Source organism: Vidua macroura, chromosome 5 (assembly GCF_024509145.1).
Source record: "Vidua macroura isolate BioBank_ID:100142 chromosome 5, ASM2450914v1, whole genome shotgun sequence".
Taxonomy (NCBI): domain Eukaryota; kingdom Metazoa; phylum Chordata; class Aves; order Passeriformes; family Viduidae; genus Vidua; species Vidua macroura.
This window is the reverse complement of record NC_071575.1, coordinates 3,369,762-3,393,324: the sequence shown is the minus strand read 5'-3', so window position 1 is coordinate 3,393,324 and position 23,563 is coordinate 3,369,762. Positions and strand designations below refer to the sequence as shown.

The 23,563-nt window shown below is 40.1% G+C and overlaps 1 protein-coding gene across 4 annotated transcripts in view; it reads right to left on the bottom strand.

The window, feature by feature from the left end:
* MICAL3 (microtubule associated monooxygenase, calponin and LIM domain containing 3) overlaps window positions 1-21,050 on the bottom strand; it is a 107,610-nt gene extending 86,560 nt beyond the window's left edge. For 3 of the 4 annotated variants that reach the window (XM_053977023.1, XM_053977020.1, XM_053977022.1), the window contains exons 1-16: window positions 20,682-21,050; window positions 14,207-14,414; window positions 12,714-12,830; window positions 11,928-12,029; window positions 11,221-11,376; window positions 10,586-10,686; window positions 9,770-10,027; window positions 9,060-9,175; window positions 7,603-7,729; window positions 7,015-7,108; window positions 5,733-5,880; window positions 4,284-4,480; window positions 3,267-3,379; window positions 2,709-2,771; window positions 1,813-1,986; window positions 705-797 (exon numbers count right to left, since the gene is read on the bottom strand). In XM_053977023.1, coding sequence (XP_053832998.1) covers window positions 705-797; window positions 1,813-1,986; window positions 2,709-2,771; window positions 3,267-3,379; window positions 4,284-4,480; window positions 5,733-5,880; window positions 7,015-7,108; window positions 7,603-7,729; window positions 9,060-9,175; window positions 9,770-10,027; window positions 10,586-10,686; window positions 11,221-11,376; window positions 11,928-12,029; window positions 12,714-12,830; window positions 14,207-14,414; window positions 20,682-20,945 — 2,331 coding nt within the window. In that variant the 5' untranslated portion in view covers window positions 20,946-21,050. The remainder of the gene's footprint in view (window positions 1-704; window positions 798-1,812; window positions 1,987-2,708; window positions 2,772-3,266; window positions 3,380-4,283; window positions 4,481-5,732; window positions 5,881-7,014; window positions 7,109-7,602; window positions 7,730-9,059; window positions 9,176-9,769; window positions 10,028-10,585; window positions 10,687-11,220; window positions 11,377-11,927; window positions 12,030-12,713; window positions 12,831-14,206; window positions 14,415-20,681) is intronic. The other variant, XM_053977024.1, reaches the window with a different exon arrangement.
* Window positions 21,051-23,563: the final 2,513 nt, after the last annotated feature.

Here is a 23,563-nt window from a genome sequence, read left to right as displayed (position 1 = left end):
GCCTGGAAAGATCATCTACCAGAAGCCTTAGTTTTCTTTCATGGCATTTAAGGAAAAACAGCAGCAATTACAATGGCCCAAAACGTTGGAGAGAAAATAAAATTTGATACCTGCTGATTTCTCTGCTATTGGTCCCTATTCTGTGGAAGAAAACCTAAAATGTACTGAATTCACAGTAACACAGGAGTCTGCAAAGCAACAAGTGTGAGAAGCTGGCAAGGAAAGCTGCATTAAAGAAAGGGAAGCCACAGGAAAGTCTCCTGCAACTACAGAACACCTAAGATTTCACACAGGAATAGCAAACCTGATAACCAACTTTACTATTTAGATCAAGGAAGAGTTTTAATATCATACATGATAAGACATCTTTATTTCATGAGTTTCCATAATTGCTTACATGTTTCCTTTATTTCTAACAGAAGAATCTAGAAATTCTATGGCAAAAATTTCTGCTGCAACATCCATGAAAGTCTTGGTAAGTTGAAACTAGCATAAGAAGGCAGGGAAAATTTGATTAAATATTTTTGAAACATTAAACCCATTCATCATCACCAAAGGGAGATGTTGACTTCATTCACTGGAAGTTATTTAAAATAACAGACTCAGACAAGGTGCTGGAAAAGGACTGGCTTAAAAACACAACAGTGCTAGCTGGTGCTGGGTGAGGAAATGCACTGTAGTCAAGTCAGAATGAGTTTCTTTACCTGTTTCCACTGGGGTATGGGAGCAAGCCGGCCCTGCTCTCGTCTGCTGGATGGCTGGCTGTGGACACGCTCTTGGTAAGGCAGGACAGGCTGCTGCATGCAGGTTGTAGGGAAGGTGGGACCAAGGAGGAAAGATAAAATAGTGAAGGAAACTCAAAGAAAGCCATAGGAATGGAATACAGAATAGTACAGACAAACATTTAAGAAAAAAAAAAAAATAGGGTAGGGGGGAATTCATTTAGCAAGTAAAATATAAAAGGAAAAAAAAAAAAAAAACAAAACATCAAAAAATGGGAAACTTCACCTATTTTTGGACCTTTCCTCTCATTTCATTGTTTCTTCAAATCATTGGCTGAGTATGCCAGCCAATGTGCAGCAGCTGAAGAAACATTTTATTGTGTGGACAGACATGGCCATTCTGATTACGTTACACTACCAATGCTGATATGTAGTGTGGCAGAGACAAACTTGACCTGGCTTTCCAGCAGCCAGGTCAGGTCCCAGCCACGACGTGGCCATGGCACAGAGCTTGGCACAAGCTGTGGAGATGGACTCATGCAGCAGAGCAAGGACTCTGGCACTTAAACCACACTGAGCCTCATCCTGCTGACACTGCACTGCCAGCAGCAGCTTGAAGTGACTCAATCTAACTTCAAAGACAACTCCCCTGCAGTTGCAGCAGTTCAGATACCATCCTGGAGAACAAATGAGCCTCACTTGGAATGACACAAACACCCTGATTGCCAAGAAACTCCCAGGCATTTATCTGCTGCACATACACACACGTACAAAGCTTAATCACAGTCCACAAGAACTGACACGTGTAACCTGATATGAAAATGTTCAAATCAGAAACCAAATTGTTGTTCTTAAACAGCATAAGCTGGAATGCTTTTAAAGAGCAATAGTAGTTATAAAATAAAGTAAATTGCTGGTCTTCTCCACCCTGTACTTGTAAATTTTAAGCTTTGGGTAAACTTCACTCTTCTTTAGGAGAACCTTGGAAGCAGAAAAGCAACAGTAGCATCCGGTCTTGAGGAATGCATGCTAGCATTCATGGTTTTCCTCTACAATTCCAAAACAAAGGGGTTTATTAGCCATCTCCTACCTGTCTTCGTAGGTTTGAGGACGACACTGGTGCATTCTCTTCAAACTTGGCCAGCAGCTGGGTTGCCATGGACTTGACTTTGTTCTGATTCCCAATGGCAGCATCAATTCTCCTCTCTGTCAGGGCACTCACCAGTGTGGGCCTTTCTTCTCTGTAGCTTCGTGGGAGGTCCTCCTAACAATCAGTGACATCAAAATTTAACAAGATACAACCAGATCACCTTCTCCTTTCTACCCCTTTGCTGTGAAAAGTCTCTTACACTACAGATAACAAATCTTAGCCTCACTTGAAAGCTCAGGTTTTAATTTCATTTGGCAAGTCATCAAATGTTCTGTTAAACTTCACTGATCTTTTCAATCTTATTTGATACCTACCAAAAAGACCTCAGCTGAAACACCCCTGTGGAGCCCTTGACATAAACCAAAGGCTCATCTTCAAACAACAAACCCAAAGCACTGAATTTTAATTCACCTGTACCCATTTGGCTACAAACACTGAATTTGAAAGACTGCCTTATGGGCACACTGGAAATGTATGCTTTTTGCACAAACCAAGGTTAAAGTTTAAATATGCATCAAGCTTCTGACAATACTGCACGAGTTTACTGAGAAGATTTGAGTGTTGATGTCCTCATCAAACCACACTAATTTGCAATAAAAACAGAACATCAGGGAACTGCAACATTTCATCTGTTATGCTGTATTCTTTCATAATCATTAGTAAAATATTTGCACTAAAGATACCATGAAAGTGCAACCTCTGAGGAAGAATTGATTTTTTTCTAAAAAATCCTATATAATCCCTGCCTGGATATTAAAAAAAAGGAAGAAGTGAAGTGGGGGAAAAGGTACCTACCATTTATTTTGTTCCCTGATACATCTCACTATAATACTTACATCCTCAGATTGGCTGGTTTTTCTCCTCTTTCCTGCACCATCCAGTTCCTTTTCTTTTTTGTCCTGAAAACAGAAGGAGTAGGGGAAAGAAAACAAAAATAACTCTCATACCTCTCTGGGCTGAGATAAGTGTCATCAGTGCTCTTAATCAGTTTAGTTGCAAAGCTTATTTAATTCCCTGTGCTCATTCTCCATTTGTTTATGAAAAGAGTTTTTTCCCTAGATACTCCTTAGGGGATTGTTACCTTCAACTGGACAATTCTTCAACGCTTTCAAATCATCGAAAACTGAGCAACTAGCTATGTTCCAAGAGAAAATATATGGCCAAATACTACCACAAGGTTAAGCTTTTAAGACTGAAATACACCACTGAGAGTACATACTACAGGTGTACTTTTGCAGGCATAAATGTCATGTATTGTCCCATACCAAGAGCTGGTGAACACATGGTCTCTTGCAAACTGACCACGCTAACAAACACTAACATCTGCATTTTTAGCACCATGCTTGGGCAGCAGCCTGCCAGACCCAAGTGCTCCCAGGGCTGTGCCTGGTTACCTTGGGAGTGCGCTTCCGAGAGATGCTTTGTCCCAGTTTGCTGAGGAAGGAGATGGGAGACTTGGTACTGGCAATCAGGGCAGCCTTTTCTTCTGCATTCAGCTCCAGGCTATCTGTTAGTGACAACAGGCAGAACAAGGGAATGCCATCAAGTTTTTTTTCTGTGGTGCTGTTATTAAATACACAACTGAAGGACTCACTGATTCTTTCTAACGTAGCAGTCTTTTTCTTAAATTCTCTGTACAAAATGACTAACATCTAGAATTAATGCCTTTCTCAGCTATTCTGCTTTTTCATTTTGCCCAAAGCAGTTCTTTCAGGATTTATAACCACCCGTAACAGATGCTGCATTTACTCTACTTTTACATTTAAAGAGCATGATTTAAAGAACATGAACATCAGTATTCTTAAAAACAGTCCAGAGTTTTAGAAATAATACATGATACATACTATATATTTAAAAGGCTATTAAAGCAATTTTTTTCCCCTCACCAGAGAGATACATGTGAATTAAGATCATAAGTAATAAAGAGCTGTAACAACATTATCAATATTTAAAGGCTGGCCATTTTGATTTGGGTTAGGTAATTACATCTTTCAGTTCTGATCAAAGATGCTTTGTTTCTCAGTGGCCTGAAGTTAGTCTCACCATTCACAGATGATAAATAGGTATAAAACTCAGCTAGTGTTTTGAAACTACCTGTTCAACAACCACTAGCTAGGCACCTAACATTTGCTAAGACAAAGAATAGTAAGAAAGCAGAAAACGGATCTAGTAGTAGTGAAGTGAGTTTAGAACTTTTGAGGACATTATTGTATATTAACTCCTTATTTTGCTCCTGCTGCTGCTAACATGGTCTTTATCAGCACCAGTAACAAGTGAGCATTTTGTATTGTAAAGCTATAGTGAGTAACTACTCAATGTGCTCATGCAGAAGCAGCAGGACAGTAACTGAAACACACACATTCACCCTGGAGCAGTCTTTAAATCCCACAGAAGTGCCCCAAACTGCTTACCACTAGAGGGGATGGTGTCTTTGAACATCTCATAGAACTGTGTGAGGTACATCACCATCGACAGCTTATCTGGCTCTCCAACAGATGCCATTTCCTTTCCAGTCATAATGGGACAGATCCCAAACTCTTTCTCAGCGATGTCAAAGGCCAGTTGGTTATTCTTCTCCACGTCATGCTCATCCAAGGAATCAAAGTCTCTGCAAAGGGTAAAAAGAGGCCTTGCACTGAATCAAATAGAAGCCAGTCTTCTGAAAGAACTCAGATACCCATCTTTTTTTTTTTCACTTAAATGTTAATTTTATTTGCCACCAACCTGACAAAGTTGATGCTACTTAACTACAGTGAACTTTGGCTCAAATATATTATTTTAAAATTTGTTTGCTCTTCCTAAACACCTCGACTTTTCATCCTAAAAAGCATTATCCTTTGAAATACATCTCCACTTCCTCCTTTACTGGAAGACTGTAGGTTTTCCCCTACATAAAATCTTCCATGTGCTTGGAACTGAATTAAATCTTGACTTTTTGTCCCCTTTTCTCTTGACTAATCCATATTTTTGTCCTGCTGGCTTTTTCCAGAGCTTGTATAACTATATAAAAAGCTATAGCTTGTAGAGAGTTACATGAACCACTTCAAGAGCTGTTTGAACTCTCCACAAGCTATAAAGCTATTAAACAGTGTAGCTCAGGTTAACTCAAGTACACCAATACAGAAGTAATTCAAAGCATATGGATTGGAATAACTCCACAATTTTTCAGTATGTTTTACAGTGGATTATGTCTTCAAGTACAGCTCTCAGAATTTACTTTTTGTGATGTCCCTTTGGGAAGTTGGAGACATTTCAGATTAAAGTACCAGAGTCTTTGCTATCATCACTTTTTCCAGCCAGTGTTTCCCCATTCTAGAATCTGGGCACTGTTTTACCCAATACATCACTTTAGAGGACACCTCTGCTATTCACCCAACCACCAAGTCAGTGTGCAAACAGTAACAATCTCTTTATTTAGGCTGTGGGTCACTACTTCTAGAAAGAGCAGCCTGAAAGTCTTTAGAAAGAGCTGCTTTGTTAAACAGGAAATTTATAAAGGACCGTGCAGAGACTTGTTCACAAGAGATTTAACTGAAGCCATGAACTGTTCCTTACTCACTGCACACATAAAATCTGTCAGTCAATAATGCTTTCCAGTCAGTACCATTTTGAAGCTTAATTCTGCCAAATCATCCAGAAGGGAAAATGACAACACATTTATTTTCAAATTCATCAAGTTATCATGACCTTCCACTCTGCTAGCGAATCACTGGATGTTGGTTTCTATCAAGTTTAATTGAATTTATTTCAATCTTTTTCTTCATAAGTCACAAATGCACTGCCTCCAACTCCGTATTATTAGTTCCAAATACCACTAATTTTCTGCTCTTCCCAGTTATGTGAAGCAGCCAGTTACTCACATTAAGTCTGGACGGTATCTGTGGATAATGGCACACAAAGCTAAGCCACTTTTCCATGACATTGTGAGATCTGTCACATTAACACCAGCATATCCATCAGTCTGCCTCTGGCACCAACTGAGCAATTTACTAGAGCGGGCTACAGACTCTGTAAAAAAAATAGCACATTTCAAAATAGACATGCACAAGAACTCTAATTCTAACTACAACACAAACCCCGTGAATCAACAAGCAAAACCTTAATATAAAATCAAGCTCCTTCTACAATGGGTAATGGAGAACAGGATTCTTATTTTCTTTTAAAAATGTCATCAATATCGATTTTAAATCCAAGAAAGTATTTTTAATTTGCTGAAAAGTAATTATCTAAGTTGTAACTTGCCAGACTTTTCACCCTAGCCATTGTAAAAGAGCCCCAGGAAATATAAAACAGTTGCAAAGGCTTGTTAAATATAATCAAAAGGACATAGAGTAGCAACACTCTCTAAAGCCCAGATATACCATTTCTAGTGGAAGAACTACAAATGCACTGCTGTAACTTCTTCGTCTCCCTTGAAAACTTTCCTTTAAAAGCACTGGCCTATTCTGACCTTGTTTTACCAGAAGATCTGATGAGATTACAGCCTAAAGGGACATGGCTGCAGGGCAAAGAGCAGAGACTACACAGCTATGCAGCAGTGAAAGGGAAGCTCAGCAGCAAAGAACCACTCTGGGAATCCCAAACACTATCTGGGGATCCAAGACGAGGCTGCAAAAGGAAAAGTCTGACATACCCCTCAGGGTAGAGACAAGGAGACAGCTACTGAAATGCTTATCACAAGGCATCTAGCTCTCAGAATAATGCAAAGTGAGGTTTCATTTAGTTGAGAGATGAGAGGAAGAAAGGAAAGCAGGAACATGCAAGACTGCACAAGCAATACCTTCTGACACATTTGTAAGAGTTCTGAGTCTACTGTTAGAGTGAACTCAGTCCAGGCCTCTGCACTTTAAGCAAGGGCACTCCTAGAGATAAAGGAGGTGAGAAGAACTGCCTATGCAAACAAATATGCTTAGAAAATTAACAGCATTATAAAGCAAGGGAAATTAAGCAAACAAAAATAAATTCCCATGCTAATGGAAACTTGAAAAATTGTAAGCTCAGACTGTTGACAAAACAATTACTGGGTACATTTTCTAAATGAAGAGAATGGTTAAATAATATCCTACAGCCCTGTTGCCCTCTAGTTCCTGCACTAATCCAGCTCCAGAATACCAAAAGGAATAGGACAGCAGCCAGGCCTACCATTTCGAGTCAGCTTTGGTGTCCTGGAGTTCACAAAGTTCTCTATTTCCAGGTGAATGTCTTTCAAGTCTCCTGTATTATACAAGTGGCGTACCTAAAATGACACACAAAAATATTTAAGATGATCAACACATGCCATGCACCCCAGGTACACACAGAAATAACCAGAAGACAATAAGGAGACATCCCAGGGTACAAAAGGGAAGGTAAGTACGTGTAGGTAGCAAAAATCCTACCCCAAGAACCTCACAACAGCAAGGATGAGCTCATCAGTGCTGAACAGTCCAGCTGACTGCTGCTGCTCAGTGGATACCAAATTGCAATGACAGACTGCTAGACTGGATTATTACAAAGAAAATGCACATGCACACATTGAAGATACAAATTTATAGGTTTCTGCTATCATTATATCACAGTTAAAATTATCAAACATTCCTAAAAAGGAATTTGTTCAACTACAAAAGTTTACTTTTCACTGTTTCCATGTTACACACACATCACTCTCTGTTCCCAAAACACTGGCATAGCTTCAGCTGAGGAAAAGACACTGCAGATGGCAAGCACCCAGCAGCACCACTGGTGACTTACCTGCTGTGGCCGCAAGAAGTTGACGTTGATATTGGGGTATCGGGTGGCAGGATCAATGCTGTAATGGCTGAAGTTTTTACTCACGTTCTCTGGGGTGGTCTGAGGCAGCAGCCTATAAATGCTTTCCCTTGGGAAAATAACACCAAAAAAAAAAAAAAAAAAAAAAAAAGTTTGGGGTTTTGTTTTGGTTCATCTTGTTTTGTTTAGGCTTTGTGGTGGTTTAGGGTTTTTGGTTTGTTTTGGCTGGTTTAAGGTTTTGTTCTGTTTTTGTTTGTTTTTTGTTTTTTTTTTTTAAGAGATGCATCACTACTACTATGGCTAAGTAAACTCTGGAGAGATAAACATGCAAATCAGAAATCTAACCACTTCAGACACTGCATAGCTAAGAGTCAGCATAACCATATTAAAATCTGCACTTGTTAGTACAACTTCAGAATTCCAAAGGAGGGAAGAAAACAATACACTAAGCTAAACTGAAGGGGCTGCCCAGTACAATAAAGACACTGAGGAAGGGCTTAGGAAGAGGGGCCACCAAGGGGACTGGAGCATTTGCCCTGTGAGGAGAGGCCAAGAGAACTGAGTTTGTTCAGTATGTGGAAGAGAAAGCCCAGGGAAGATCTTACTGCTGTCTGAAGTGGCTAATGGAAAGGTGATGAAGTCTGGCTTCAACAGCAACATTATATTCCTCACTGGTTTTTTTTAATTCAAACAAATGGAATCATAAGTATGATTTGTGCCATTGTGCAATTTTAGAAATTATACAATGGCTCCTGATGGTCAGAAGATGCAGTTGCTGAAGTTTAAAACAGGACCTACAAACTGCTGTTTTTACTTACTCCATCTTCTAATTACTCGAGTTCTGATCTCCAAGAGAGCCCCTTGAGTCACCAAAGCCACACTCAGGCAAAGCTGATTAACACATCAAGAACTCAATACTTCGAAAGAAACAAGATGCTGTTTGGCTTACAGGAAACAAAGTGACCAAGGACAACATGAAAATTAGCAGGTCACAACTTCCTCACAAGGAAATAATAAAAAGCATTCACAAGGTAATAGGAGACAGCAAGAACTTTTGTATGTGGTACTTTAAAGGCACCTACATCTTCATCTGGTTTGCCATTGAAGGGCTGGTGAGAGTTAGTCAGGCTCACTTTGTCCATGCAATGTCAATAAGCACCTAAAAAAAAGATCCCTCATCTAATCTTTTAAAACTAGGACCAGGAATAGCAACATTTCTTACTCTTTTCTGACTCTTCCATAACTTCAGTTTATCAACTCCTTTGAAAATTTTTTTCTTTAACTGAATTATACCCTCATGCATTCTCCAAAAACAGTGAGAGTCTGCATCTCCCATTCTGTCTACATATTTGTACCAAAAGAAACTGTAATGAATGATGAGATGTTGGAGGATTGGATTAGAACTGTAAATGTATTCATGTATTCACTTTCTCCATTACCTCTCTGCAAGGACTTCCAAAGGACTAGCTCCGAGCGACCAACTTCGTACCATCCAAGCAGAGTCCATTGCAGCCAAAAATCCCCTGGCTATTCCAGTTCCCATCGGCCAAAACGGCTGATATTACAAGTTACCAAAAAAAAAAAAAAAAAAAAAAAAAAAAAGAAAAGCAGAGAAAGGAAAAGCATCACTTAGGGAAAATCTTAAAGAAGTATCAAGCACATATTCAGGCAGTAATCTGCTGGGAAATTGTAACTCAGTAATTAGCTTCAAGCGCCACTCCCACTGGGCTAGAGGAAACCAGATGTGCAGTGAACAGCTCACAAGCTCTCCCAAAGCCAATATCCCTCTATTTCCAACAGTAATTCATAGCCTGGGGTGCCTTAACAGCTTCTCTTCAAGTCAGTACTTTTTTAACCAACTACAAAATGCTAACTACTAGCAGGCCTACAGTAGGTTCTGTAGAGAGTCAACAAGAAGCAGATGGAACAGACAGAACTTCAGAAAAAGCTCTGCACACATTTTCTTAAGCGCGATCATTACCGTGCTAAAAATCCAACACTCCCACCCTTCCTTCAAACCTCCCACTTGATTCTAGAACAAACAGCAGCTTTCCTTAGAGCGCCTCTCCGCCAGGCAGCACCTATTTCAGTGCTGGGTGCAAAGGTTTGTGCTCATTCAGAGCTTCCACCCGAGAACATGAACACGAACCTCCAGGAGGCTGTCCCCGACCAGCGCCACGAGGAGCTGGTGGCCGTTCTGCTCGCGCACCAGGGCCGCGTTCTCGGACGCGTACATGCACGTGAAGTCAAACATGGCCACGTCGGGCTGCCCGTAGTGGTTGATGGCAAAGTCCAGTGACGGCAGCTGCTGGTTAGTGGAGAAATCTGCTGCTTCCCTGGCGTAGTTCAGCAAAGCCTCCTGGTCCACGTTCTCCCGGGAGAGCAAGACCTCTGTGTCGGCGTGGTCCTGCCAAAACCAGCAAAGTTAAAGTGCCACAGGTTTATCTTAAGATTGGCGTATATGGAAGTCGGCATTAAAATTCTGACAAATCCACTCATACAAATTTGCCTGCTAATTTTCTTTCATTGCTATCTGTGTTAATGCTTCCAGGAGAAAATCTATAGATCTTCTATTGCAAACAGTAATCAGTCCTGCTTGCGTTTCTGACTGTGAAAGGGCTAAGAAGCTTTTGAGCATTTTTCATCCCCATAAAATGAGGGAAGCTCAACTAAGCTATTAAATGTTCCTTCAGCGTATTTTATCTTAGCATAAACAAGACTCCCAAATCTACAAAAGGAGACAAATTTGAAAACGACAGGTTTTGTAACACTCGTCTGATTTAAGATACTTCAGAAGGGCATTAACTGCCTTTTAGAACACAATTACATTCATGCTCTAAAATAACAACTGTAGAAGAACATTTTGTGATGGAGGAAAAGCACATTTTCCTACCTTCAGCTTACCAAAAGTAAATTATCACCACAATTTTAGCTTACAGAGAATACAGGAGAAGTTAATACCCACATGCCGTATCACTCCTTTATCCAGCAAGCTCTGCTTTTTGGCAGTCATGACAAAGTAGTGTGTATCATCTTTGTAGTAGACAATGTTCTCCAAGTCAATGCCTTGTGACAGAACAAAAGACATAGTAGTGAAGGAACAAGTTAGGAGTTATGTGCAACAAAAGTTCTACCAGAAGAAAGTCAATTGAAACTGCATGGTTAGAAAAAGAGAGAATGCCAAGCAACTTTCTACCATGTTCTGGGTGACTTTAAAATCTGAACTGTCAACAAAACCAAGGCACATTTCACCTGCATAAAGCTACCTCTTTTAAAAAACCCATTTATCACAACTCTAAGGTTTGCATTCAGATGTGGAGTGCAAAAAGCAGAACTCTGGATTCATGACTTCTTCCCATTTGGGGTTCTGATCTCCTGAAAACCATAAGTTCTCCACTTCTGAATCAAAATGACACACATCTGCTTTGTACAGCAGAACAGCTGAAAACTAGGGAAGTCATATTTCAGAGGCAGCACTGACTGAGTGCCTTGCACAAGATGCTTGTTTCTTGATTAAACACACAAATCTGAGCTGCAAAATTGTAATTATAAAGACAAACAGTTTATATTTCACTGGAAATCTGTCAAGTGCTGGCAAACCTGTGGCATCTCGGAGATCCTGGAAGAACTTCTGGTTGAAGATGAAGGCCACACCGCTGATCTCTTCTACTTTGGCTTCAGCTGTGGTGTTGCGATTGATGAAGTTTGCTGTGATGGCAATTGCAAGTTTACCACGGAATTCTTTTCGGCGAAACCCTACAGGAAGGATAAAGTTGCAATGCTGAAAAGCAAACACACCTTCAGAGAAGGCTCAGTATGCCACAGACAGGTGCACTCACAAAGTGAAGGGAGAGAAGGGAATTGATGAGTTACAAACTCCTGCACAGAGGAAAGAACAATTGCTTCGTCAGAAAAGTGCTGTTTAGGGAAAAAGCTCCCCACCACCCCATCTCTCATCTCTGTTCCTAAAGCTGCAATTTCCATTAAAAACAAGGGATTCTCTGCTACACAGAATAATACTCAACACCTCAGTTCCTACACCCAAAGGTAGGAATGACAACACAGCTCAACTAAAGAAAAAAATGTAGGAAAAATTATCCAGATCAAAACCCCTTATGTCTATTAGTTTAGGGGAAGAAAACAAAGACCACCCACGTCTCTGCTATAAATGGATTTTTACATGGACTTTTAATCTCCCTATCACTTGTCAAGTGTTTTTCCAGATGTTCATTGGCGTGTTAAAGGCCACTGTTGTTCTAACTAATTTAAGAATAAGTTCTGTTAGGAGGTGAATTATGAACCATTACCTTCTAAGGTGTTTCTCCTGCCATCCCCTCCAATGATTACTTCAAACTCATACTCAGACACTGGATGGGTTTTGGGATGGACCAATGCACGCCAACCTATTCCTGTAGATAAACTCCAAGTTAATGACAACATAAATGGCAATAATAATAGAAAAAAAATTGATAAAACCAGTTCTTACTATCAATTAATCCTTCAACACATGATCAGTCAAGAAACCCTGCAGTACAGCTACATTAATAACAGGGTTATTCCTGAACTGTGTAGCAATTCCACATGAATCAGAGGCAGACACAGCTCTGCTAAAACTCCCCAAATTCCTTTAAGGGCCCCTACAAACTTCTCTACTTCCTATACAAGTAATAAAAGGCCTAAAAACAAGTAAGCTACATCTCCTGTGGTGATCAGAGAACAGGTTTCACAGTGATACCAAAAGCATAACAAGGAACATTCACCAATATAAATATGCTCAGTGAATGCAAAGAAAGGAGTTGTTTCAAAATGTTATGTAATAGGCTTAAGTATTTTAGGAGCAATTACAATTTACCATGTCTTGGTCTATTTCTGTGTAATCCTGCTGGTGATTTTGTTTCATACAGTAACTAATTTGGATTTGTCACTAGAAAAAAAAAATCCTACTAAAAATCCAAGCAAAAATGGATTAATAACTATTCTTACTAATGGACCACGAGGAAAGGACTTAATGTCATAAGCAGAGTTAAGGAGTGTACCCTGTGAATCCTACCACAACTTCCCCCTTCTCTACTGCCCATTTCAGTGCTACTTGCTTTCGTTCTCCTGGTCCTCCGGAGGGTAAACGAGCCCCCGAAATTCCACATTGACATGGATCTCTATTCCCAAGATCAAGGCAACCTTCAAAAGGATCAGCTGGAGCTGACGGATACCTGAAAAAAAAAAAAAAAAAAAAAGCAGATTATAAAGAAATAGAAGAAAAAGAAAAGAGCAGCAGTGGCCATGTGTGTCTGTGTGACATTACTGACACCCTGACTTAAAGGCCAGCTGCTACTTTCTTCTTCCCCACGGTGTTCCCAGCACTTCATCCAGGCACCACTGGTGTGTGATATCACAGCACGCTAAGAAAATTCTACACAGCTGAAAACCCAACCCTTTTCAAAGTATAAAAAGTAATTTTTTGGTGTTTCAGCCCCTTAATCAGCACCAAGGGTAACAACCAGGACATGAGCTGCAGGAGAGGGAGGGAAGACAGCACAGGCAGGGCTGCACTTGTCACAGATGGCAAAGAGCCACTGGATCAGCCTGGCTGTAATACTGACCTGCACCTCCATCCCAACACCTCTGCCTTAGTGAGGGCATAGAAAGCTCCTCACCACCTCTTTCCTCTTCAGGCAACTTTGGCAATGAGAATGAAAATTACAGTTTGCAAGCTCAATGAATTTGAAGGAAAACACCTTGCTGTCATATTTCAGATAGCAAAATGCAAAAAATCCTTCACCTAAAAACTAAATTTTAGCTGTGCTGATACAGAAAAAAAGACAAAATGCATAAAGACTGGAAGAATAAAAATGAAAATATATTAGAAGAAAAAAGCAATCTGCAAGGCTGAAGTTACAAAGAAATCTTCCAGTTTTACCATTTGTTGCCAAATTAAAAAAAAAAAAAAAAAAAAAAAGAGAGAACACAGACTGGTGGGTAACACCTGGCTGCGTCATGTACAGTCAATTCTGGGAAAGAAAAAAGAAAAGAAAAATAACTCCTGCTCCACCAAAGCATTCAGCTTTCAAAGAGGATTGATTTAACAGAATATAAAAATCATCAAGATTATTTTCAATTTTAACAAATAAACATCTATTTAATCACAACGTATCTTCATCACTCTTCTGAAAATTAACAAAGTCAAAACTATCCTCCTTTCTCCAGACTGAAATTCACAAGAATGTTCAAAAGCATGCACTAATTTTTCTTTAGATGTTGCTCAAGAGAAACAGAATAACGCGGCAGCTGCAGGAATGTATCAGCAAAAAACAGAAAAATGATCCATTTTTAAAAAAAAGAAAAAAGTGAGCTTTAAGTGTATTTTTCAGTGAGGGAAGAAGCTATGCCTTAGGAATGCCTAAGAGATGACAGATAAACACTGCATGTTTTCATCTCATGACTAGCCCAGAATGCATAATGCAAAAGTAATGCTGAATTGTACCATAAAACCTTGAGAGCAGGGAGCGGCGTAGGCTGGATTTTCATTCTCACCTCCTTCCCTGCAGGAAGAAGCAGTGCTGCTGTGTCCAGCCCTGGCTGTACTTACTGATATGGTCTATGGATCCTGCACAGAATTTGCCGTAGAACTTTTTGGCGCCGAGGCCCCTCAAGTCGTGGATGGTGAAGGGCCACAGGTGCAGCACGTTATTGCGGGAGAAGGCGTCCCTCTTCTCTATGACCACCACCTTGGCTCCCAGGAACGACAGGTCGATGGCTGTGCGAAGGCCACAGGGTCCAGCCCCAATTATCAGACACTGCAAAACAACCAGCACTGAGTAACTGGACAGTCCTTGGAGGAAAGGGGTATTTCTGCAGCAGCTTCCGAGCGTCCCACGGCTCTTAGGAAGAAGTGCTCTCTGTCTGAAACATAAGCCGAAATTTCAGAGCAGCGTTTCTGTTTCTACTTGCCGAGCTCTGCCACTGATAAGCAGAAACCATGCCCTGAAAATGAAGTGTATTGCAGAGCAGTGAAAAGACTCAGGAAGCAGGCAAGTAAAGCTGTGTGCTTGCAACCCTTGCTCTAAGAAGAGCTGCCAAGTCATACTCTCCAAGCTACGTAAGTACCTGGAGAACAGCAATACTTCAGAAAGCTTCTCCCTTCCACATTCAATTTTTTTTTAATTAAAAAAAATCAAAACAAAAAAATCAAAACAGCCCCCAAAAAACAAAAACAAAACCAGTGACAAGTTTTCCTCTCATCTTCCAAACTCTGAGCTGGCCTTTCTTAAGAATATCTTCAGTAGCATTGCAACAGCTACAGCAGACAAACACAAGACACTAATGTTTTTATAAACACCATCACTTAGACTAACAGAATAACACAGAGTAGCCAAATCAGAGCACAATAATTTATGCCTTTGGCGGCGCTTTGGTGCTTCTACTACTAGAGCAAAGGAGACTTCAGGGAAATAAACATCATGTAAACAAAAACTTTGTGTGACCAGACAAATCTTTTCTCCAACCCAACCTTTGTCATATGAAAGGCCTTTCACCTTCTCTTATCTTTTTCCACTCTACTCACAAACACCATCAGATGCTAATAAACAACTGGAGAATGTAAAATACGTGCGTGTCTAGTGTTGAGGTACCTTCTGAGAACAGAATGATGCAGCAAAATACTTTCAGATTAAAAAACCCAAGATAGTCAGGAGACACTTCTTAGCCACAGAAACCGAGGTCCACAGAGAAAGTGTTGGTATGTGCAGTCACATAAATACAGTACACAGTCCATTTCTTCATCATTATTGTACTTTGATTTCTACCAAGTAAACCAGAAACACGGAATAAAGACCTTGTTACAGAGGTGGCTGCTGCTGCCACGTGATTCTTTTCCAGATCCTTATGGCTGCACAAGAAAGCTCTTTGAGAAATTCTTAATTATTCTTAATTCTTAATTCTAAATTCTAATTCTTACAGAATTAATTCCATAAGAATTAGAATATATATATTCTATAAATAATTATAGAATTCTAATTCTATAGAATTCTTAATTCTATAATTATTCTTAATTTAACTATAAGCCAATGTTCTGATAAACAACCAACTCCAAAAAGCAAAACCTTGTGTTCAGTGGTCATCCCCATCTGCCAATTTTTACAGGCTGCCACATTCTCACCACTTACTCACTGGGGTATAAACTCTGCAAGCACCCTGAAACTGCAAATGTAAAGCCTGAATGATGGAAAACCAGTTACAGCAGTCATGACATAGCTATTGACATGCAAATTCCACGTAGGACTACTGAATGAGATAAGAAGTCACATAAATCTGAGGGCAGAGATCCAAGTCTAGAGGAAAGGGAAGGGAATAACAACACCACTGCTTCTTTCGTGGCTTCAGGAACCTGAAAGCATCTGGGACAAAAGGCACACCCAACCTCTGAGCTAATAAATACCTAAATAAAACTGTATATTGAACAGGTGTCTATCTTGTAATTTGATATAAGGGATCCTCAGTTAGGATCTACTATATTCTTCCAATTTTAATATTGCTTTCTTTGTAGGTAAGTGTAATTCCCAACACCACCTTGTCTTTCTTTCTTTAAACTTCTCAGAAAATCAGCTCAGCATATCATACTTATTCAGGTAATAATTTTGCTTGGCTGACAACTACAATCTTCAAAGAGCCTGGATTTCAATAAGCAACAAGAACACACTGAATTGGGTGATTTTCATTCTTTGACAAATTTCCACATATAAAATATTTATGATGGAGTACAAAACAGCACAGGAATTGTACTAAAATCAGACCATCCAAGCTCAGGTTTCGTGAAATTATAAGCTAGTTGCCTGCAACTTTGTCACAGGAACTTAAAAGGTTTTTTCCCCTCTCTATCCTTCCTCCCTGCTCTCATAGTAGGATGTGGTTAAAAGCACTTAGATTATGATTAAGATTCTAGATATTCTGAATGTATAATACTCAGGCAAATAATTTATGGTCTAAGTTGCATTTTTTAAATTCCATTGCAAAACCATTAAATTATGTCGTTATAAAACACAAATTCTAAGCAACATTAAATTATGTCATTATAAAACATAAACTCTAAGCACAGTTAAAACCAGAAAAGATTCTTTTCCACCTCTAATGCTTCTTCCAGTGTCAGATGTCTCATAAAAACCCACCTTCTGGCAACTCTCAGTCAGCAGTAACTCCATGACTTGCCAAGTGCAGCCAAATAAAGGCAGCTACTGTTATTCCTTGTTCCCTTTCCCCTCAGTGACTCCAAGCAATTGCAGCAACTCCCTGCACTGAAGCTGTCTCACCCCTCAAAAACACTTCTTGCTCAAGATCTTTCAGACAGATTATATCAAGTTTCCAGTAACAACGCCATGGTAATGGAACATCAAATGCAAACTGAAATGCTGTATTCTCTGTATAGCCAATGGAGAGAAAGTACCTTTTGTAACTATTTACATTTGAACAACCCATCACGTCCAAGGCGCTTTCATGAACTCTGATTATCTGAATTCTGGCTAGCCTGGATGCTGGCCATGTGCACAGCACCTCATCCCTGAACAATTTTTAAATGGGCAATTAAGTGCTATCCTGCAAAGTATGAAAAGTTCAGAACTGGTTTATGTTCAAGTGTACAGAAGCCAGGCTTCCTAAAGAAATTACTGACTTCTGCTCTGACATGGATAAAACCCTCATCTTTATTTTAAATTCTATCATCTCCACATGCCCACTTAAATTTCTGTACCTTTTAATCAGCAGTTTGCAAATTACGTTAAACAATAGGAATATAAAGCCAAGTGAGTTAGGAAACATCAAATCACACATGACTCACTTTTCAAAAGGCCTCTGCTTTAAACATTATGATTACCTCTTAGGAGTAAAATAAATTTAAACATTTAATGGCAGACACTATTTGGATAGGAAACAAGAAATTAATAGAAACATACATGAAAAGATAAGAGCAATACACGGTGAAATTTGGTTTAAAAGATATGTCCACTGCAGTCATTGCTGATTCCCATCACCGTGATCCTTCAGACCAACACCAGTAAAAGTTCTGAGGTTTTTCTCTCATCATTCAATGAGGGACATGAGCCTCTCTGTTTATCTCACCACCACCCCACCACATGCTGCTTCTACAACAACTCTCTTGGTCCCAGTTCTCCAATTCCATTCTCACTCTCTTTAACTTGACTTTGCTATATGAAATAGGTTAAGCTTTTGGAGGATACAAAATCCCCAGCAACCTCTTCAGTCAAACATCACTCCCAGGATGCTTTACTCCTTTTATCCACTTTATAACTGTACTTGAAGAAAGGTTTTAAAGACACTTGGTTACATGTATTTACTCAGAGCACACCCTTTTCTGACGACTTTTGAGCCTCAGTACTCCTCTTGGTCTCCAGTTATTCTTTCAGAGCACCACCTGAAGGACTCTCATTCCTCTCACTGCCAGCTTCCCAGGGGTTTCAACCATGATCTTGTGTGATCTTCCTCTATAAACTGTCTTTGCTCACCTTAGAGACACTGGTTTAATCAGCTTTGTCAGGTCACAAAACCTCCAGCTCGAGAGTTGACTACTTTTTGGCCAAGCTAAAATCCACACCTTTCTGACATTTCTGTTTGGCTGCCTAATTGTTAATTCAAGCCCAATACAACCAAATGGAGCTCTAATGTCCTTCTAAACTCAGATCACCACTTCCCGTTGATATAAATGTCACACTCGATCTTCTGAATGCCTTTCACAGCTGGATGTCACCCTCCACTCACAGCTGGTTTTTCATATGCTCTCACAGTCAAGCACTACCCACTTATCTGCCCATTAAATCCCTTCTTCAATGTTTCATCTCTGTTATTGAACCAACCTTTTCCACAGTGTTAACAAATACAGAGCCTAGATGCAAAAATCACTCTTACAGTCTATTACTCAAATAAGTTAAAAACCTCTACATCTTGCTCCTTCCATCTGTTTGTCATAAAAACATAAACCACCTATCTTCACTTCACAGACTTAAACACCTTAGTTCAGCTCAACCCATTATGTTTCATTCAAAGAGCAATTCCTGAATCTAATGAATGCCCAGGGCGATCAATTTTGCAGAAAATTTAGAATTTTTCTCCATGATGCTCGTAGCACTTGGAAAATTTATTCATAAATCTTACATAAAGCCTATTACATTTATTTTCTGGTAAATCCTTCCTTTCTTCTCTTATGTTGCCTGAAAAATGTAAACTTTAACAGTGGTTGGATTTTTGGGGTGTTGAAGCTACTGCCCACTGTGACTACCAACAGTGTCCAATTGTTTGATTTTCAGATTTTCTCAAGTGTTACTACAGTAACTCATTATAAATGCTTCCATCATCATGAAAGTGGCCACTGGAAAATGAAACAAGATAAACAATTAAGGAAAGAATACAACTTTCTAGTATTCATTTGGGGGAAAATATAAGTCCACAGATCTGAAATTACATTCTCTAAACAAGATATATTCTCCCTCAATTCCATACTGAGAAATTAAGTCATTAATTCTTCCAATTAAAGTACTTTCTTCTCTCAAAAGGTGACTATTCAAGAGAAAGAGCAGCATTTAGTGTCTTTGATGAAGGAGGACAGAATCCTGTTCTAATTTTATCCTATTGTACCCTAGTTGTCTATTTTGAAAAAAAAAAAAGGCTTGATTATTTACAAAACCAACCTATTCTATTCACATTTCAATAAATGATATAAAGAATTGCTTTCAAATTGCACTGTCCAAGAGCAGCAGCACATAAATGCCAACTCACAATAATTCAGGTAAAAAAAAAATGCTCACAAAATGCTCTGTGTGTGTGTGTATGTGTGTGTGTAAAAGCAGGAATTCCTGCAGTAAATACCACACATACTATCCTTTTAAAAAGAATTGGTATGAGTTTCCACAGCATTTTTTTCCTTTGAACCTAGAATAAAATTGATCACTTTCTAAACAATGGGAAACAGTCTGTTTTGCCAAAGTGGCAGAAAAGTTCAGTTTTCTTGAGAGAGTCATGAGAATTTATCAAATTACAACTGGAAATTTCCAAACATGCATACTTTGTATGCTAGACCCCAACAGCACACATTCCTATTACTGTCAAAATGCAAAAAGGAGTCAACCAAGATTAAAGGTTTGCCAATTAAGATTTTCCAAGCCATCTATCTATAGGACCAATGCCACAAAAACTTACAATGTAAGAACTTGCTGGCTTCTCCTCCTGATAAAATACAAACATTCAGGTGGGCAGTCACATCTGGTGGTGACAAAAGGAATTTCTGATTGCTGATCAAATGCTAAAATTGTGAGAACATTCCTGAAACGTCCCTGGGCTTACAGTGACACCAGGCAATATTTTTCTACATCCACACCTTTTTACTGTGGATTACAGAGGGATTGGGTAATAGCTGCCTGGACCATGGTTGTCGGAGTCCAGGACACCCCTCTGGCTGCCCTGGCTGTCTCGAGACCCTGGCAGGGGGCTCAAGAGACCTTGGCATGAAGTCAAAAACACCTGTGGCTTCCATTTTAGCCTGTGGAAAAAGCTCCCAACTTTGTATGAGGAATTACAACCCCCAAGGGTTTGAGTAATGTAGTAGTTGAATTAACACAGGGTGGAAAAGTAGAATTTTGGGGCTTTTTGAGAGTGGGGTTCAGGGGACAAGATGGAGGAGGGATTTGGGCATGTCTTGACCTTCTTGTCCTCTACATCTTGGTGTGATGGTGACACTTTTCTATTGGTTTAAGGTAGAGAAACACTGTCTAACATAGATGATAGATACTGGCACGTTATTGTAAACAGAGTATATGTAATTTTGAGTACAAAATGTAAATGCCGCCCGAGGTGATACACAGAATGTCGTGGCCGACCTGCTGGACAGAGCTCAGCGGGTCAGAGAAAGAATGTTATAGATAAGGAAAAATAAACCTTAAGAAGCTGATCCTACACATTTCAGACTCCTCCTTTGGCTGCATGGGCTGGGACAACAAGGACTTTTACAATCTTGGGGTCATCCCGACACACAGACCCCAAGACATGGTGACTGAACCTCTTACCTTCGTGTTGGCGCATGCTTTCCCCTTCTTGTAGTCCTTATGGCTGCCTCTTTTATCCAATTTGGCCCACAAGGCTTTGGCTTTCCAGTAATTGAGCTTGGACTTGAGTTTGTGATAGAAGGAACGATAGTCCTTGGGCTTTAGTTCTAGGTAGTCACAGAGCTCCTGGAAAGCCTTGAGAGTCCCCTTGCAGGTGGACGCCTGGACAAATCTGTCGAAGAGAACATGAGCCTGGTTCACCTTCTCGTTTTTACTTTCCTCCATGCTTCACAAGTGGCAGCTGCCCAGGGGGGCAGCTGTGCTCTTCCAGTCTGCCAGATTTCCCGATGTTGTTCTGCTGAGCCACTTTCACCTCTGCCTTACAAGCATTATTAACCTATAAAACAAAAAGAAGAAAGAGTAACTGAACTTGCTCTTTTTTGTTCCAAAATTTTGTCTATGCTTGCTGAACTGAGAGCCCAGATTCCCAGTCAGTCCTCAGCCGATTGATATCCCAAGGATTTCTACCCAAGCTGACTGAAGAGGAGGCTTCCAGAGCTCACTGAGCCTCACCGCAGACAGCGGCACATCTCACATCTCTGTTAAATCACAAAATATTTTAACCTGAGCCAGCGCCTTGGAAGTTTCATCAAAACTCATTCTGCAGGAAGAGCAGAGAAGTCACAAGTAAACAGGCAGATGTTATACCATGTCTGCAAGAGGGCAGAGGCTGTAAAACAGAACAGGCAGACCTACTATGTCGCAGTTACTGTGTAACACCACAGGAACAGTTACGGGCTGGTGTTAAACGCTACTGCCACAAAACACTTCCAGAGTCGGTGCTCCATCAGTAAAATAAGCTTTTGTGTCTTCATTCTGAAAAGACACATGTCTTTGGTCATGATAAATAGAGATAAGAGAGGATGGCATAGCAGAAGCTGATAGAGAGTCCTTGCCAAGACTGGTTTTTTGCACAGTGATGCTTACTGTGATCTTAAAAATTAGTTAAACCTGCTAATAGCAATCCATTTCTTAGAAAAATAAGTCAAGGCTGAAAAAAGGAAGCGTGTCTGCGTTGCATAAAGCAGGATAAACATTTTCCTTTCCTAAAACCTATACATATAATTCTGTCCATAAATGAGCAGCGTAAGAGTGAAACGTGGCTGGTGCACGATCCTTCTAAGATTCCCATACTAATCCCACTATTCTCTGGTTCTCATCTTCTTTTGATACACAGGTCCATACAAAATTTTAGGTGTTAGCTGGGGTCTACTTTAATCTGGGGCAGATCTGCTATCATGAGCTCTGCTGCTCGTTTCTGGGATCCCTCAGAAGCAGGCTGGAGATCTACAGAATTGTCTGGATCACAATTAGAGATTTTGTTTAAAGTATAGGTATTTGCCTTTCCTCTCTCTCTCTCTTTTATACAGAATAAACGTTTTTTTTTTTCTTTTAGACAGAACACTAAGTACATACTCGAAATTACCCTGCTTGCTGAGAAAGAATAGTTCTGTTTGCCTTCAGATATGAAGGCAGCATGGAAACCTATGCACAAACTGTGGAAGTGAAAGCACTTCTGAGGTGCTTTTTGCCCTTTGTGTGTGGGTTGTTTTTTTGGTTTTTTTTTTTTTTGCAAAGGGTATTAAGGCAAAAAGGGAAATATGTGGACTTGGATAAAACTTTTTAGATTCTCACCAGCTCTCTTCCTGCTTCCAGCAGACAGGAAGCCAAGCCAAACATTACAGCTCATGTCTCTTCCCCTCCCATATGACAGCTCTCCAGTAGTTTATTTGGGCACTCCTGCTTTTCAGCCTAACATGGTATTTATTGTTTATGTTTAGAAACAGCAAAGGAGACCTGGAAACCTTTACATACAGCCACAAACTGGTAGTTTTTAAGAACAGAAGTTTTAACAGTGAAAGTACAGAAGTCAAAGTACAACAGTGGGTTATAGTATGGAATGCAATTCTAACTTTATTAGGACAACCACCTTAGAGGACTCAAAACCCATGAAGCTGTTTTTCTAACTGGCTGATAGTGATGCCCATGTCCATATCAGTACTGCTCACTAAGCAAATTGGAACTGCTTTCCTTATTTTTCATCTTAACTTCACTGTTGTGAAGCTGGAAACATGCTCCAGGGCTTGCACCTCAGGGAAACCACTGCACTGCTACAGAGGCCTAAGTCACAGAACCTTAAAATGGTTTGGTTTGGAAGGGAGACCTTAAAGGTCACAAAGTTCCAACACCCCTGCCATAGGCAGGGACACTGTTGCGTTGCCCCAAGACAGGACACCTCCCACTAGGCCAGGCTGCTCAAAGCTCCATCTAATTTGGTCTTGAGCACTTCCAGGGATGGGGCATCCACAGCTTCTCCAGGCAACCTGTGCCAGTGTCTCAGTGCCCTGGCAGCAAAGAACTTCTTCTCAATATCCAACCTAACCCTGCCCTATAACTGTTTGAAGCCATTCCCCCTTGTCCTATCATTCATGTCCTTGTTAAAAATCCCTCTCCATCTCTCTTCTGGCCCAACCAGGTACTGAATGTCTGTGTCTCCTCTTTTGTTCTCAAGAAGAATATTATAATGCACTCTGACAAAACACCTCTAATGCTGAAGGAGTAATTTCAGTGTCTCTGTGTCATACAAACACAATAAAATACCTACAGTCTAAAGTCATATGCCTCATTAATCAGCACAGCATTCCAAGTTGAATACTCTTATGCTCCCCCTGCTTCTTGCACCCCTACTCTACCACCCAAGCACTCACTTTGCACCAGTGCTTTGGATGACTGAGACTTCTTCAGAAAAAGCAATACAAGTTACGTGACCTAAATTAAGTGGTCTGTTAGTCCACATTCCACTACTGATATACCCAGATGTAAGGACAGCATAGGGACCATTT